This window comes from Saccopteryx leptura, chromosome 5, assembly GCF_036850995.1.
Source record: "Saccopteryx leptura isolate mSacLep1 chromosome 5, mSacLep1_pri_phased_curated, whole genome shotgun sequence".
Lineage (NCBI taxonomy): Eukaryota > Metazoa > Chordata > Mammalia > Chiroptera > Emballonuridae > Saccopteryx > Saccopteryx leptura.
Window position 1 is genome coordinate 177,949,928 of NC_089507.1, and position 17,900 is coordinate 177,967,827.

Sequence of the window (17,900 nt, forward strand, 5' to 3'; positions counted from 1 at the left end):
TCCATGTTCCTCCTGGCCACTCTCGCGGACCAGGCACTGCATGGACCAGGGGCTCCAGCAACAGGGAAGTTGTTTTACCAGGTGACTCTCACCTGCTCTTTCTATGGGCAAAGGAGGGGACACTGGAGTGGACTTTTCTCCATGACTCTAGAAACCACTGGATAATACATCTGTGGAAATAAAAAGTGCTCTTGTCTTCAGATCTGAAAAACAGATTTTGAGTTGCAGAGCTCGGAGCAGAAGCAGGCTGCACAGGCCGTCGGTGGGGAGTGTGGGCACACCTGGCACACTCCAGAGGTTTCCCCTGCCCTCTGCACACCCACAGCCTCAGAGTCATTCAGCACTTGTTGCAGTTTGGCCAAAATGTCCTGTTCCTTGTCAGATGAAGCTATGTCCTTACATGCCACAAGACCTGACCTTGAGTGGAGTGGAAAGGCCTGCTCCCAAAACCAAGGTCACAGATTTTTAGGAAGCTGCTTACAGCAGCTTAGACCACATCTTTAACTCCTGGATAAATAACAAAACAGCCGACAACTCAGGGATTCAGGAGCATTTTCAATAATAGTAACATTCTCTCTGCCCCAGATATGCTCTCAAATGTGCCCTCCAAAAATAACAGACAGCTACCAACCTGGCGGGAGCTCTGAAGTGATGCTTTCTGGGTAATAGAAAAGGATTTGCTGGAATTGGAGGTAGCTTCTTTTTTTGTTAAAATTTTAAATGAAAAATAATTTTAATACCTAAGTCTCCACTATTCTAGGGTAAATGAATTAGGTGAAGGGGATGAGAATTTATAACAAGCTGTCATGTTAGAAATATTTGTCTGAAAGATGGCCTCTTACAGAACAAAGGAGGGATTGGGAGTTCCTGTCGGCACCTTGCTGCTGTACGAGTCAGGCATGGGGCGCTGACTAGGTTGTTTTGACATTCACACCAAGATACTGCTGTCTTGGCTATCAGAGGGTATTATGTGATTGAAAATTCTATTTAGAACACTATTTTGGTAAGAAAAGACTAAATAAATTCTCTCTGGGACCGGGCACCCTTCCCTATGTGTCTAGGTGTAATTTTTAATCTTTCACTTACATGTTCCCCACCCCCCCCAGCAAAATGCTTGTTGAGTTTGACAGAATGTGTTATACAAAGAGGTCACACTTGCCGGCTTCCCCTTGCCGTGAGGCCTGGGCGTCCAAGTAGTGGAGTGTGCCTCTCCCCAAGAGCATGAAGTAGGAAGGGGCTTGCTAATTATAGCCCCTGAAAGGACCTTTCTGACTTTAGAAAATAGCCTGGTAAAGAAAAGCTTTCTTCCACGAATCCTCGGGGCCTGCATTATGCTCCTCAGACGGCCGAGGTGAGTACCTCTGATCAATATTCCCTCAGAAACGGCCGCTGGGCTAAGTGCAGGCGGAGGGCTTCGGTCTCCCTCCCCCAGACCTGTAGCAAATCTCTCACGAACAGTTTCAACCAGGGAGGCTGCACATTAATGGCATCATCTCCTCTCTCGAGAAAGTGTCTCCTCACTTTGCCTTCCATGTTGATGGCTGGTCTGGGTCCCTAGAAACAGCTATTTCTGTAGCCTTCCTTCAGGGAAACCGTGTGGCCTTCACTGGAGGAACCAGGAGCAGTGGAGCTGTTTTGACCTGAGGAAGAGGGTGCAGTCAATGCCTGCAAGAAGACTCAATAGCTTCTCTTAGTCGACGAAGGTTTATTTACTAACTACCATAAAGATTTTCATGAATAGTCAAAATATAGATGTGTGCTTTAAACAGGCACTTTATTCTTTTTTTTTTCTAAAACTAATGAATGTGTTCCTGTTTCTAGTGGGAACCACCCCAGAAGCATAAGCTGGTTATTCAGAATATTCTTCTACCTTCCTTTCTAAATTAATGCAAACTCACACAAAGATACATGGTTTTCTTTTTTTTATAGAAATAGCATCATACAGTTCACATTATTCTTTAACTTCCTTTTAAAACTTTATAATAGATCATAGGCACTCCTCCAATTTATCCTTTTTAATGGTTGTGTATTATTCCTTAGTATCGATGTACCTTTCCTTACTCCTCCTGTCTGTGGTTTCCAATGTTTGTTATAACAAACGCACCTGCGTAAACACCGTCACACCTGTAGCCTGACATGCCGCTGCTTTTATTTAAGACAAATTCCCCAAATTGAAATGATTGAGAGAGTTTATGTAATTTTAGCCCTAATGGACTATTCATTTCAGAATTCTATAAACTCAGATTTGGACGTCTGTTAAAAAAAATAAGGAGCAAAGCTAGGATCTATATCTTCCCATGTTTGTATAATGGAACTCATTAAATTACCTGTCAACTTAAGAAAGCATTTTAAAGGGGCACCCAGGGAAAAGGCAGAATTTTAGACGTGATAAAGGAGACATGTATAGACTGAAGAAAGTGAGGCCCCCCCATTCATGTGCCCACCCCACAAGTGCCACCCCATGCATTTCTCCCCATTAAAAGAATTTCCTGATTCTTTTTATAATTATAAAAGAAAGTGCCGAAAATATGAACATAAGTGCATCAAAGTAAGTTCGCCTTTTATTGCGGATGGCCAGAAACGTGGGCCTGGGAGTCAGATAGTACTGGCTTCAAATACCAGCTGCACCATCCCCAGTGGCCTTGAGCCTTGAATCCCAATCACTGTGTCTCTTGTAAATTGGGGTAACCAAGCTAATGCTGATGGCGGGGGCCAGCCTCACACTAATTCAGAGGTGACCTGGAGAACCAAGAAAACACAGAAAATATCATGGTATGTGTCTTCCAAGGTTAGGTCATAAAGGTAAGGCAGCTCCTTCCATGGCCTCCTGGGTCACTTGCTCTGGAGAATATCTGGCACCACGTGTTGAGGACACACCAGCAGTGCTGTGGCGGCCAGCAGCCAGGGGGCGCACCACGCTGGACCAAACTCCTCCGGTACTGTCCAGCCTCCACCGGACCACAGCCCCCGCTGACGTTTAATGATGACATCATGGAGGAGCCCAAGCTGGAACCACCCAGCCGGGCTGCTTCTGAATTCCTGAGCCACAGGAAGAATGGAATTTAATAAAAGACGATCATTGTTCTAAGCTGCTAAGTCTGGGGTGATTTATTGTTACGCAGTCATAGTACCTGGGACATCGACTTAATGGTTGTTCTGAAGATGAGAGGAAGACAGTATATAGAAGGCACTGACAGGCAGCAATACATTGTGGTCCTGCTGTGAGTGACATGGTGGTAAGATGACCAGATGGCCTTACGGGAAGACTGCTGTGCTTTGCGCCATGGAGCCCGGTTCTGATTCCTCTGTGTCTTAGAGCCTCGTGATGTGGGGTAAGGCCTTCAGGGTTCACAGACATTTTCCTCACAACCAGATTAGTGGACTATAAAACTTTCCATACAGAGTTGCCCTGGCCGGTTGGCTCAGTGGTAGAGCGTCGGCCTGGCGTGCAAGGGGTCCTGGGTTCGATTCCCAGCCAGGGCACACAGGAGAAGCGCCCATCTGCTTCTCCACCCCTCCCCCTCTCCTTCCTCTCTGTCTCTCTCTTCCCCTCCCGCAGCCAAGGCTCCATTGGAGCAAAGATGGCCCGGGCGCTGGGGATGGCTCCTTGGCCTCTGCCCCAGGCGATAGAGTGGCTCTGGTCGCAAAGAGAGACGCCCCGGAGGGGCAGGGCATCGCCCCCTGGTGGGCAGAGCGTCGCCCCTTGGTGGGCGTGCCGGGTGGATCCCGGTCGGGCGCATGCGGGAATCTGTCTGACTGTCTCTCCCCGTTTCCAGCTTCAGAAAAATACAAAAAAAAGCAAAAACAAAAACAAAAAAAACTTTCCATACAGAGTTGATATGAAAATCAAAGAGAAAAATCACAGTCAAGCACTCTGAAAACCAGACTGCTCTCTCATGTTTTGACATGGTGATGGGGGCTAGCGTTATTGCAGGGGCTCACTGGTCCCCCTGTGTGTCTGGGGTCTATTCTGGCTGTTGACCAAGACCTCGCCTCAGGCTGTCAACAGGACACCTGTATGTGGCCTCTTTGTGTAGCTTGGGCTTCCCCACAGCATGGAGACTGAGATCCCCAAGAGAGGCCCACGCAGAAGCTACGTGGCCTTTTCTAATCGAGTCTCAGAAATCACACAGTATCACTTCCACTGCATTTTGTTCAAGGAACAGTCACAGAGGTTTGCTCAATTTCAAGGGAGGGACACAGATTCCACATCTTGATGGAAGGGATATCAAAGAGTTTACAGAGATATTTTAAGATCTGCACCAGGTGGCATTAACATTACATAAAATTTAAAATCAGTATTCTCTCACAAACAGCAGGTGGATCAGACTCAAAATAACATTAATGAGTGAGTTCTTACCAGCATTTGACCTGAATAAATCTCAACAACAAAGGTAAGCATTTAGTTGAACACAGCCAAATGCATTTTATCTAAAAGAAGTAGATAAGTTATTTCTTAAAGGCTCTTGGCTTCCTTGCAGACAATCCAGGAGGGCACACAAATCAAGCTTTGTGTCTAAAAGGCCAGGAACAACCCCCTAATCACCCACTAGACAAGTCCAGCTGCAGCTCAGGTCGCAGCACGGGGCGTTTACCTTGGCCTCCTCTGCAAGCCCCACGCCCCTTGTCTGTGCTGACTGTGCCTAGTGACACCTTCTGGTCTCACCTCGTACTCCACCTCCCATGGGTGCCTCTGATTAGAGGTTGGGCACCTCCGACCTGAGCTGTGAGGATGACTTGACTTTAGGACAGTGATCATTTCCACTCCCTTGCAGCGGGGCCTAGTCGTCAGGGAGGCTGGAAACGCTGTTTCTGGATTCTGCCCTGGGGAAGCAGGACTCTGGCTGGGAAGTTACCCCAGAACAGAGTGTCCGAAAAGTGAAGGGTAAGCGCAAAGCTTAATAAATGTCTACTACAAAAAGGTCCTACCCTTGCATCATTTTATCAATGAGAAGACGGAGGCAGAGGGAGATTAAGTAACTCACCCGAGACCACACAGCTCTTAAATGGTGGAGTTCAAAGGGGGGTGCAGGCATCAATGCTCCAAACCCAGGCACCTGACAGCTGAGAAGAAACAGGGTCCCTTCGAGCTTGTGGCATCCCACCACCGTGGGAAGATAAAGAGAGTGTCTTGCTAGTATTATAAAAATCTGTTGCTTGGGGCCTGGCCAGTTGGCTCAGTGGTAGAGTGTCAGCCTGGCGTGCAGGAGTCCCGGGTTTGATTCCCGGCCAGGGCACACAGGAGAAGCACCCATCTGCTTCTCCACCCCTCCCCCTCTCCTTCCTCTCTGCAGCCAAGGCTCCATTGAAGCAAAGATGGCCCGGGCGCTGAGGATGGCTCTGTGGCCTCTGCCTCAGGTGCTAGAATGGCTCTGGTCGCAACAGAGCGACGTCCCAGAGGGCAGAGCATCGCCCCCTGGTGGGCATGCCGGGTGAATCCCTGTTGGGCGCATGCAGGAGTCTGTCTGACTGCTTCCCTGTTTCCAGCTTCGGAAAAATGCAAAAAAAAAAAAAAATCTGTTGCTTGAAAGTGACAGGATGGGCCCTCTTTGAAGTATAAAATTAAATGTTTTATTGGAACATTTGAGGTGAGACCGTCTTTTTCCTCAGCGTTGAAATCCCTCTGCCTGCCCTTGGCTGAGACTGAGTGGGGGTGCTGGGGACCCGTGCTGGGGGCCTGTCCTTCCCTCGCACCAGCCAGTTGCCATGGTTCTGGAATGGCCCGTAAACTTACTTGCAAGTATAGAACGATAAGTGTTTTTCACAACCAAGTGCTTTTAGAACCCAAGTGGATGCTAGAGAAGTGACAGCAGGCAGAAAGGGCGTGCTAGCTGTAAGTGACACTCTCACAGTGGGGCCACCTTCGCTGTGAATCCACACATCTCTCCCTCATGCAGCTGCAGCATGTTAGAGCAAAGTGAAAGAGGTTCGGAATCGATGCTTTTGGAGTTACAAACATGCCGTGTGAGAGCCTTAGTTAGAATTAAACAGTGGTGGCTTCCCCTATTTCTGGTTTTTGTGTTTGCAGGTCGGGCAGTATAGAAATACAAGTTTCTCCAATGTACAAATAGGAGATTACTTGAAATGGTGACATACTTGACTCCTTTCTCTTCCAGCCTGGCAGAAATTCAGGCTAAGATTTTGGAGTCCAATTGCAAACACAGGAATCGGTTGTTTTTACACCTTGGGATTAGACTGCGTATGTCTTTATGCTGTCTTGTCATGCTCCCTGCTGTGGTGGCCCTTTGACAAAAAGATGGAGTTGAGGCTCTTGTATTTCACTGTCCATTTGAATTCTCCCACACTGGTACATCCGCTCCTCTGGGCTTTATCCCTATGAACCAGTGTCCTTCTTGCTCTCAACTAAATTTCCCCACTGACCGGTCGTGTCGCCTCTTTGGGCTCTCCCTCTCAGTATCTGTTACTGGCGGGTAACCAATACAACCTCATGAGTAATTGTTAGAAATCAACAAGCAATTCATGTTAAGGCCTCAAGCCAGGTCAGGAATAAGGACACAGTAAAATTTAGTTGCTACTATTGTTACAAACAATAAAAAAAGAATCTCAGGTTAAGACTTCAAGCCATCAACTCTTTCCAAGCCAAACTCATTATTGGTAGCAACAACTGGGAGCATGTCCGTGTGACCCGTACCTCAGACTCTCACCCAGCTCACATTCAACACCAATGTGCAGGCCCCGGCCCACACTGAGTAGAGTAACAAGGGCTAAAAAATACACACGAAGAAAGTAAAGCAGGTTCTCCACTGTTGTTACCATAGTTAACACACATGCGAGACTAGATCAGAAACCTGCTTTAAGAAAAGCAGGTAGAGGTTGGAAGCTTCCAATCAGAGCTGATCCCTCACTGTTAGACATGGATCTAAATGCCCCAAATGTTTAGATATTTGTACAATTAAATGATATCAGCAATTTTTCAGGAAGGTGCTTGTTGTTTTTGAATTATTATTTTAAAACTGATCGATGCTGAATTAAAGTTATCTTCTGTATTTAGCACCATTTTTAGGCTGATAGACACCAAAAAATCTTGAAATGTTATGTAGAATCATACAAAATTGTTGACATTACACTTTTAATTTTTACCTATAAAAATGACAATTTCTTATGATTCAACTTGAGAGTTGCCATTTCACTTGGTGATTTCAGCCATATTGCAGTGAGGAGACAGCCTTCCCACCAGGAGGCGCCCTCCTCTCCCCCTAGGTCTCTGTGGATGACCTCACAGGTGGGAGCTGGCTTGTCCTGCCTGACAGCTGCTCCAACTATCATGCAAACACGGACATGAATCAGTTTTAGAGGCAGTTCCCTATTTTGTTCACTTTCTCATTTAAAGAATTAAGGTTTTAAAATAATGTCTTAGGTGGTGACACCTATAAAAACAGTGGTACTCAATTTTGCAATTTTTGAGACTGATGTACGTCAGATGGTGGAATTTGTGGCCCTCAACACACAGCTGAACAAAGCGGTTTTCATAAAGAGCAAGTTTCCATCTAACCAAGGGCAGGAATATAGGTAATCTATAAAACATTACTGTACTTTCTAGCCCCAGGAGTCAGTAAACTTTTTTATAAAGGGCCAAATAGTAAATATTTTAGGTCTTGTGAGCCATATAGCTTTTATAGTGATAACTGAACTCAGCTGTTGGGGTATGAAAACAGCCACAGACAGGAAGTGAATGGGCATGGCTGTGTTCTAATAAAACTTTATTTACAAAGCTGGGTCATGGCCGGATTTGGCCTTGGGTATAGTTCACCCACCCCCGGTTTGGTCTTTCTGTTATGATGACAGAGATAGTTAAATGCTGCAATGGTGACAAAAATTCTGGAATCTCAGCATAACCTTGGAAGGTCGCTATCATATGTGTTTACTTTTTCTCAGTTCTCTTTAATCTGAGTTTTCAAATTTTGAAAATACAAAGGGGGGGATTCATAATTTTTTTCTGTGATTAATAAAGCAAAAGTTTTTTTGATATAAATCTCAAACCATAATTATATAAATATTTCACCGAAATAATTTTAAACTATAATTTGGTGTTCAGTGATACTGTTTAAAAGAAGCAAAAAAAAAAGCCTTGTATTAAAGAGATGAGTGATAAAGAGGGTGGGTTCCGTTGTGGTGTCAGATATTTGATGACATATAATATGATTCTGGTCAGATTTGAATTCCAGAGACTGGGATCTGGTTCATGTCCTTTGTCCCTGAAAGTCCTCAATTCAATCATTTTTGTGTACACTATTTCTATCTGTTTCTGCCCATCTCCTAAACATAATCTCTTTGTGGCTGTATTCTGGAATGGTAAAGTCTCATTTCAAATCATACATAGGAACAGAGAGCAGCAGAAAAGAACTGCAATCCACCGGTGTTACAAGCTTTTACGTGACAATATTATAATCATGTGTTTCAGTTCAAGGTCCCCGTCCTTTCCTGTTCTTTGTGCTCAGAGGAAATTTTAGCCCAATTTGTTTCTCCTTCTGTGGAAAGCACCTTCTCTGAAACTGTTCCTTACACTGACACCTCCTCTGCTTCCTATCAGATTCAACACACAATAGCCTCCTGGCTCATTCTGTCCATCCTGTCACCGTCAGGTGTGACTGTCACCTGGCTGTGCTGTTTGAGAAGGGGCATTGCATCAGGGCCCTGCCCTGAACAAGAGATGAAGCAGATGTTGCGTTCAAATAAAAGGGCCTTTTGATGAGTGAAAGAGGAGACTAATGGATTCAGGGGGGTGTTTCCGCCATCCTTGTTCCCCGGCGCAATGCTTCATCTACTGCCTCAAACCGAGTGCAAGGGACAGTGATACCTGGGTTCTGATGAGGGGACAGCAGTACTGGTAAACTATGGCTGCAAATGGTGTGAATAAACTTCTTATAGATGTTGGTCACACTGCACAGCATGAAAGTGACGTACCTGAAACAATCACACCTTTGAATGTGCTCCCCTGGCAGTGGACATTCTATAGCTTTCCTTGAGATGTAATTAATGTTAGTTTGTCCAGGTAGGGTGGGCTTATGCCACGAGCTGAAGAAAAAACTTCAGTATGGATGCTTTGTGTGGAAATGCCACCAGGAAGACAACATGGGATAGAAATCTTCAAACATGACAAACACAAACACGTTTACCCCACAACCATCTGTTCACCATACACCCTGCCAGACAAAGCATGCATGCTCCGAACACTCCACCTTCCAGATGCCGCAGAGCGAGCCCGCAACAGAAGTATGTGGTGGACAAATGATGACAGTTGGGGCTTAAAAGATGAAGGGTTGTGTGTTTGGGTTAGTGAAAATATGTTCACTGACTTCAAATCATACACGCAGATATGTTCTAGGATGCTGAGAAGCCTGTCAAGGCCCCGATAATGACCAAAAAACAGTTGTGCGTGTGAAATTTGTAAGCCAAGTTTTCTGTCTCACCCAGCCAGGAAAAATCAGCTCCCTTCGCCAAGAAAGGCCATCACAGGTTCCTTGCTGGTGACTCGTCTCAGTGGGCTCTGTCATTTTTGGGACTCAGTCTGGCCTGTTGTAATTCCCCCTACAGTTCCTTATAAAAAAAATTTAAAAAAATTAAAAAAAAGTCCAAAGAAACAGGACTCACTTGTGTTCAGAAAAACCCTCTTGGCAGAGAAATTGCCTTGATGACACCAAAACCTGTGGCTGGTTGTTTGCACAAGACAAGGAGGTGAGGAATTGGACGGAAACCATGTGTTTCTTCAGCAACCTCAGAAGCAGGCAGGAGTCCCTAGTTCTCCTGCTGAAAGAACAGATTTCCCATTCATGGAACTCAGTGGGCAGCTCGTTGCTGTCTTCTCTCCCTGTCTGCCTGTGCAGTCACACACCTGGCCTCACTGGGGAGGCTTGGGAGGCCAGTGGGGACGGGAGGAAGCCCCAGGCTGGTCCTCCTACTCTGGGTGTTTAGGAAGAGTTCTTCCTCCAGGGTCACAGGGTGGGATCATTCTTGTGGGCCCCATGGCCAGTTCTCCTTTTTGAACTTTTCTCTGTGTTTCTGATGTGCCTATGAGAGATGGTCGCTATATTGCAACCCAGGGCTAATGAGGATACCAGACTTTCCCCATGAGTCTGAGTCATTCAATGCTGCAGGTTGGTAATAAAGAAAAGAATATATATATATATATGCATTTGGCTGTTTTCTCTCTCAGCTAAGTGGAATTTTCAGCTATTACTTTCAGGCTATATTGTCAAAACATTAACCAGATGTTCCCACGATTTAGGGTAGAGTCCTAACTATCTTTAGACCACCATTCTGTGTTCCATGTTTTGGTACCCCCTTGGCAATCAAATGGATTAAAGATCGTTGCATATTGCTATTCTGTAGAGTCTCTGACACAAGTGTGTTTTGCCATCTTGTGGATCCCTCTCTACAAGTCAATTTTCCCTCTGTCTTCTCTAAATCCCATAGCTTGTACCTTTACCAAATGTTACAGGCTTCACCAGCCTTACCGTCAAAAGGGTATAACTTAACCTGGCCCTGTAACAAGCTAACACACACTATGTATATATATGACACATAACTGACTCCATGCACTAGGGACTATTTGCCAGAAATTTTCTCTGCAAGACCAAAATATCCCTTCTGCAAAAAGATAGTAAGTTTTACTCAAAGTCTGCTTGCCACAGGCCAGTGGATTTATAACTGATTCTAAATACCACAGAACAGCACTCGTGGGAAAGTGGGTTTTCTCCTGCCATACGGAGAATGCCCACTCCTTTTTATCTCACAGTCTCAGGGAGCCCCCAAATAATATCTCACTGTTGTCACAGAACCCCATTCTCTCTAGTTCATGCACCTGTAGGAAAGGAGGACTCAACAGAGCCAAGAAGCTTGCCTAAGCCTTGTTCTAGACCCTTCCTCTTCCTCTTTTGTAAGACATTGGGGGGGGGGGGTGAAGATTAAGCTATGATGTTATCTATCCTCTAGGATTGTTAACACATTCTTCTCTTTTACTTTAAGACTTTGTGAATGGCTGTGTAATTGAGTCCAAGGGGATGGACCAGCGCTAGTGGGAGGCGGAGGCTGGGCAGCGCAATGCAGCGCAGCGCTAATGCTGACAGATGAGAGCCAAGGGACCCTCTTCCGCTGCGTCTGGGCGCAAGACACTCTGGGCGACATCCGCCTGGTGACTGGCATTGCCTGGCTCATCCTTGTGCTTCCGGGTGTCCCCAACATGTCCACATGTGTCACTGAGGGGCCAGAGTTCAGCAACCTCCAGGATTCTGCTCCGCTCCATGCTGGGATCATCGTGGACAGCTGTTGAGCCCCGACCTCAGTGGTGTGCTCATAAGTCCCGGGCCCTCCACCTCTGTCTCTGCCCTGTGTCTGGATGTGACATTAGCGATGGGTCCGTGGTCAGCTGCAGGCTGGGCTCCGGGTGGATGGCACTGCCGGGAAGGAAAGCTGTGGATGGCCTGGGCTAGAACCCTTTGCTGCAACGGTTCTGCTAAGAGAACCCTAAGGGCCCCAGCTTCTCCAGACTTCCAGGGAAATGTGCCTCAGGAAGACGCTTTCAACTTGGAAGCAAGGGCAAACCAGCATGCCCGGCAGCTACTTCAGCTGCTGGCTCCCTTCGGAACCAGGAGGTGCTGAACAGCCTTTGGCTCATGCCACCACATTTTGTGTGGAGGTAGGAAAGTGTGGAGACCACTGGCAAAAACAAAATACTTTTATTTGTCCCCTGTTTTAGCTCCTTCCTCCTTGATCTGGTTACTTTTCCTGACCACTTCACCCCTCCTAGCACCAGTCCCTCCGTGTGTGTGTGTGTGTGTGTGTGTGTGTGTGTGTGTAGCTTGGCTGGTTTCCAACAATGGTCCTCTGAGTTTGGGGCAACCTCAGACATACAACAGGATGTCCTCAGCATCCTTTGCATATTTATAAATAAGGTGAGTGTATTTCCACTTGCTATTCTATAATAGGAATCCTTGTGACCTGGAAATTTATTATCCAGGAGGAGAGAGAGAGAGAGAGAGAGAGAGAGAATCTGATTTCCTTCTTGTGGAATAATCTGCTACCATATTGCATTACTTTGAAGTAAATGACCAAGTTTTTCAATTTCTTCTACACTGTTTACCAATTTTAAATGAACTCCATTTACTATTACAATTTCACTTAATATCTCATGTGAATGAAATTTGGTTTCTCTTTTAGAAAGGTGATATTTAGTCGACCAGAATAAATTTGAAAGGGGCACGTTTGTGAACGTCATCTTATTTACCCTCATGAAGGTGTATCTTAGAATTTCTGCTTATGGAAAACTGAGCTGAACACGGATGACAACTGCAGACAAGCTTCCACTCATCATGTGTGGCCAACCATCAGGTTTTAAGTAAAGGAAAAAAACTTAAAGGCATAGAATATACACTAACCCTCAGTATTCAGGATCTTTTAATGGATGGTGTAATTTGGAAGGAACATTTTATTTATCATATTTTTTATTTATTGATTTTAGAGAGCAAGAAGAGAAACATCGATTTGTTGTTCCACTTATTCATGCAGTCCTTGGTTGATTCTTGTATGTGCTGTGACCAGGGATCCAACCCACAACTTTTGTGTACTAGGGTGCTGCTCTAATCAACTGAGCTACCCAGGCCAGGGTCAGGATGAACATTTAAAAAAAACTTTTAATATTATTGTTGCTCACAGGGAACAGCCATGAACCCACACATTTAAGTCTTTGTTTGTTTCAAAGTTTTCAGGATGTTACAAATACTGATTTGTCTCTGTGCTTTTATGTTGTGTGGGCACTGAGCTTTTGTCTTCCTGTTTTCCAAACCAGTAAAATATGCAGTCATCAGTGATAAAGGGCCACAAGCCGTCTGTCCCTGAGGCAAGTTACCTGTGGTGGCTTCTCCCTTATTGTTTTTCTGAGTCTATTCCTCAGAAAGGGTGGAACAATGTTCCTGAGAGCTGAGCCTTTTACTAAACCTTCTCTGATACAAATCTCTAGACTTAGAATCTGAAAAAGATCTTTGCCATATTATCCTTCCAAGTTTCTTATGTGCTGCCCTTCCCACCATCATTCCAGATGACGACCCTTCAGAAATACAGTCCCTGAGCAGATTTCTAAAATCTCTTTACTCTGCAACCCTTCAAAGATTTTGTGGGCCATAGGAAAAGCAAAGTAGCAAAAACATACCACAAAAAAATGGGGGAAAGCACAATTGTGATAGCACAATTGTGATGCTTAGCACAGCTCTCTAATCAGTGTTTCAAGAGCAGAGGAAAACAACTCAAAATATTAACTGGTGAGCGTCAGAGCTTTTCTTCAGAGAGCCGAGTGACACAAAACGGAAAACACTGCAATGACCTGTTACTAAATTTAATACCCAAACAGATGGTGTTCTATTCCCCCTCCAAAAAAATAGGTTGCTCACCTGACTGGAAAAATCATTTCTGAGCCCCCACCCCAAACCCACTTGCCTAATTTCCATTACATCCAAATGTGGATTGGTTTGTCTCCCTTATTTTTGGAGATCTGACTATAAAATCATTCTACTTCTTTCTAGTTGATACTCAAGGGTCAAAATTTAACCATTTTGTTTACTTGCAGACTAAGTACTGTTAAACGGAGCCCCAAACTGTCAGGAAATGAAAGATCTGATAAATTAACATGGTGTTCCTATATTCCCCCCCTTTGGTTAAAATGATAGATTCTTGTGGGTACTTATCTGGATTTCTCTGGAAAAAAAAAAGATGGTACAGCTTTCATTATAATTTCACCTTCTAGTACATTCCTAAGGACTCCTAACAGGCTTTCAACTCCAGCTAGCTGGTTTGAGACTGTGTCCTTGAAGGGCCAGAGGGCAGGATCCTGCAAGTGAGGCTCAGCTCTGAAAATCCACCATCCATGGGATAGTGGATTTTTCCTTTAATAAAAAATAGAAGCAGTTAAAAAATTATCTGGAGCTCTATTTTAAATCCCTGTTGAAACCACTGATGCAGAAATAAGTCCACCTTACTTTGACTTTGAAAATATTTTATTTGAATAGTAAATAGTTATACAGTTGAAACAGTTCTATTGAAGCTTTCTATAAATAGCTAACAATTAAGAAAATAATGTATGTAGAAAAGAGATTGCATTTAAAAGTAAGAACTGTCGGTCATGTAAGGGCCTCATGGACCCTCCAAGCAGAATAAAATGGTAGGTTGTCTGTAATTTGCTCAGATAGGTATAAAAGTTAAACTTTTAGCAGATCCCTTTAGAAAAAGGCTGTCTTGTAAAATGCACAGTGAAATGTCGAGAGTGGCGGGGGCTGGGAGGGCACACACACCAAGAAAAAAAAAAGATCTGCAATCAAATAATATCTTAATTTTCATAATTAATATAAATAAATAAAGAATAAATAATTACTCATAAATCAACATATACATTTAGAGGGAACTCATATAGTCCTACCGCACTCAACAAAGGTGATCAAACCAAAAAGTCTTATGTGAAATATTGAGGCAGTTTCTACAGCGTCTTCTGAAAATTCCCTTCCCTCCCTCCAAAAACAATTCCAAACAGACAACAGTTCAAGGCATTTGTGGCTATACTAAAGAAAACTCTTTAAGCAATTTGATTTGTTCACATACAAAAAGGTAAAGCCAGACTCCAGCAGTTCACAAGCCATAATAAAGCTAATCGTGTGGGAAGTTCAATTTACAGCCTGTGAAATATAAAGGCATTTATTCCTCAAGATTCACTCAAAACAACCCGTACGCTACATACATAGAAAGCAGAGATTGGTAGGCGAGAGCAAACCGCATTTCTAGACCATGAACACAGCGAATACTAGCAAGAAAAAGAGCTCTCCCCTCCAAGGGAAGGCTTCCAACCACGAGACAAACGCGCATAGCTTTTCTCCCTTGTACAGAAGAGATTGGCTCCTGTTGCGCCAAGGGGTGAAAGGGACACAACGCAAAAGGGAGGCTCCAAAGGGAGTCACAACGAGAGGACTGGGGTTACCGTCACGCCACACCAACAGAAGCGGAGACAACACTTTCACCGGGGGTGGGCGCCCCCGACGCGGACGCAGGTTCGGGGCGCGCTCTCTTCGTGGGTCTCCAAGCAAAGGCACAGTTTGAAGGGCCGGGATGGAGGGCGCGCTCTAGCAGGCCGGACGCACGGGCACCTGCAGGAGGATCACCTGTCTGTTCTCGGACGGGTGACACTTGTTGATGTGCCGCGTAAGGCCAGGAGAGCTGTAGAAGGTGGCGGGGCAGTACTTGCAGGGGAACACCTGGGCGGCGTGCAGCAGGCGCAGGTGGCGCTCCTGGGCGCCCTTGCTGGGGAATGTCTCCCCGCACACCTGGCACAGGTGGCACTCGGCGGAGGCACTCAGGCCCAGCATGCCGGCGGTCTCACCGTCGCCCGCCGCTTCCTGCGGCGCCTTCTCGTCGGGCCCCGGGTACAAGGCCAGTAGGTCCTCAGGCGGGGGTGCGGGCGGCGTGCCTTTGGCCTGCAGTGCCTGGTGGTGAGCCAGCAGGTGCTTGCGCAGATAGGCCTGACGGCGAAACTTCTTGGCGCAGTGGTGGCACTCATAGAGCCCGTCCTCCGAGCCCGATTCCGATACGCCACCGGGGCTCGGCGTGTCGCGGTCACTGCCGCCACCCGTCGCCTCCCGCGCCTCAGCCCTGGCAGCGGTGTCGGGCTCCGATGCGCGGGCGGCGGCCGGCGCAGGGCGAGGTTTGTGCCAGCGGCGATGGGAGGCCAGGTTGGCTGGGCAGCTGAAGACCTTGGCGCACTCGGGACAGCGGTACTCCACGCGTACGATGCGCGAGCACTTGTGCTGCGCCAGCGCGAACGGGTCGGCGTACTCCTCCTTGCAGAGCTGGCAGATGAACTCGCCCAGCGGCCGCGCCGCGCCCCCAGCGCGGCCCCGCGGTGCCTCCACCGGGCCCTCCTTGATCTTGAGCCCCAGCACAGGCGACGTGGTAACCTCGTCCTCGAAGTGCAGCTTGCGGATGGCTTTGGGCTTCTTGGCACCCGGAGCCTTGGTAACCTTGGCGGGGGGCTCGGAGGCAGCCGCGGGGGGCGCGGGCCGCTTGCCCGGGGGCCGAAGGGAGGCGGCAGGGGGCAGAGGGGGGCCGGGCACTGGGCCGCGGGCCGCCTCGGCGCCCGCTGAGAACGCTGTGCCCATCTTGAGCTCGGCTGGCGCAAAGAACAGCGGGTCGCCGCTGCAGGTGCCGCCGCCGCCCGCGCCGTTCGCGCCACCACCGCCACCTCCGAGCAGCGCGGCAGGCGTGGGGAAGGACTCGGCCGAGACCGGTGAGCCGAGGTTGAAGCTGCGCTCGAAGTACTTGTGCTTCTCGTGCTCGCGGCTCACCGGCCGCGTGGGACTATAGAGCGGCGCGGGGTGCGCGGCCTCGGGGTTGCCGAAGTGCGCGGCCCGCAGGCCTGGCTGGGGTGGCAGCTGGCCCGGCGCGCAGGCGAGCGCGGCGGCGAGCGCCGCATGGGCGCGCTCGGCGGGCGGCGGCGGCGGCGGCAACGGACCCGGCCCGGGGCCCGGAGCTTGGGGCTCCGCGCGAGCGTCCACGCATCCCGGCGAGAGCAACAGCGCGCGGTCGCCGTCCTCGCAGCCGCGGACTCGGTAAGAGATGGGAGTGGACTTCTTGCTTCGCTTCACCAGGAAGCCGCGGGGCATGTTGGCGCGGCACGAGGGCAAGGCACTGGCTCGGTCCCACCACTGGCGGCCTCAGTGCCCCCGGCCCATGGCCCGGCGCGGCGGCTGCGGGACTCGCGTGGCGCCAGTTGCGGCTCGGCCCAGCTCTATGCCCTGCACGCGCGTCCCAGTCCCTGGGCCCGGGAGCCGCTCCCTTTTAACGGGGGGAGGGGGCCATTGTTCTCGCCTCCCGCTTCCCCCGGAGCCAATCAGCGCGCCCGCAGCTCCTCTGCGGGTAGGGTGGGAGGGCGGCGGGGCGGCAAAAAGAGGGTCGGGACTCCGGGGTCGCCCGGTAGGTGCGGCAGATGTACCTGAGGGCGCGAGGCCCCCGCGCGCGCCCCGCCGCCGCCCCGCCCGGCGCCGCCACCCCGCCCGGCCCAGGCACACGCCCGGCCCCGCCTCACTTTACGGTCTGCTGCTCCTCTATGGGGAGGCGCACGTGCCTGGGCTTTGTGTCTCTCCTCCGGGGGGCGCGGAGCCGCCAAATGGGCCCGTCCATCAGCACGACAATGCACGCCCCCCTCCCGCGCGGGGATTACCCGCAGGTCGCGAGCAAAATAGCAACAAAGGAGAAGAATGGCCCCAAATATGTCAGGAGGGTTCAGCCCTCGAGCCAGCGCGGAGGGGAAGTTGGGCGCGCTGATTGGGGAGGGACGGTGGTGGCCGGAGCCGGCGCGGGGGAGAGGATGCGGCTGCTGGGGCGGGAGAGGGCTCGGAGGAGGCGCAGGAACTCCTCGTGCTGTTTGGGAAATAATTAAAAACTGAAAATAGCTGCAAACCCCGGGCTGCCAAGAGTTCCGGCCCGTGTCAGACGGGTGGGCCGCGGGATCCTAGACCCAAGCGAAAACGGGGTTCTATGTTTAGGTAGAGAATCTGGCCTACGGGCTGCAGCCGAGGGTGGTGTTCGTGTCCGCATCCTGGGCGCGCGACCCTGGACCTCGGGAAGATTTCGAGTTTGATAAGCAGTTGGCACCGCACTTCAGTTGCCAGCAGACGCGGCACTAAAGGGGTGAGGGGGCGGACTGGGCTGGGTTCCAAAAGGAACTTGAGTTTCTGAACTTTTTTTTTTTTTTTTTTTTTATTCCTGTGAGTTTGAGGATTAGCGTCGTCGGAGGGTCCGGGTGCAGAGTGCTCAGAGCCTCCGCGTTGCCCAGAGCTGGGTTGATACGGGTGGAACTGGCCAAAGATTGAAACGCGAGGTCAGACGCGTGCGCCCCAATGAAGTTG

At 48.6% G+C, this 17,900-nt stretch overlaps 1 protein-coding gene across 1 annotated transcript; it reads right to left on the reverse strand.

Annotated features, from left to right (window-relative positions):
• Positions 1–14,014: 14,014 nt before the first annotated feature.
• INSM1 (INSM transcriptional repressor 1) lies at positions 14,015–16,796 on the reverse strand. The gene has a single exon (XM_066386994.1). It carries the CDS (start codon positions 16,653–16,655, stop codon positions 15,120–15,122), a length of 1,536 nt encoding a protein of 511 aa, XP_066243091.1. The 5' UTR covers positions 16,656–16,796; the 3' UTR covers positions 14,015–15,119.
• Between the last annotated feature and the right edge of the window lie 1,104 nt (positions 16,797–17,900).

Excerpts from the sequence above, each read along its gene's own strand:
- INSM1 (XM_066386994.1), bottom strand. The coding sequence starts at position 16,655 with ATGCCCCGCGGCTTCCTGGTGAAGCGAAGCAAGAAGTCCACTCCCATC.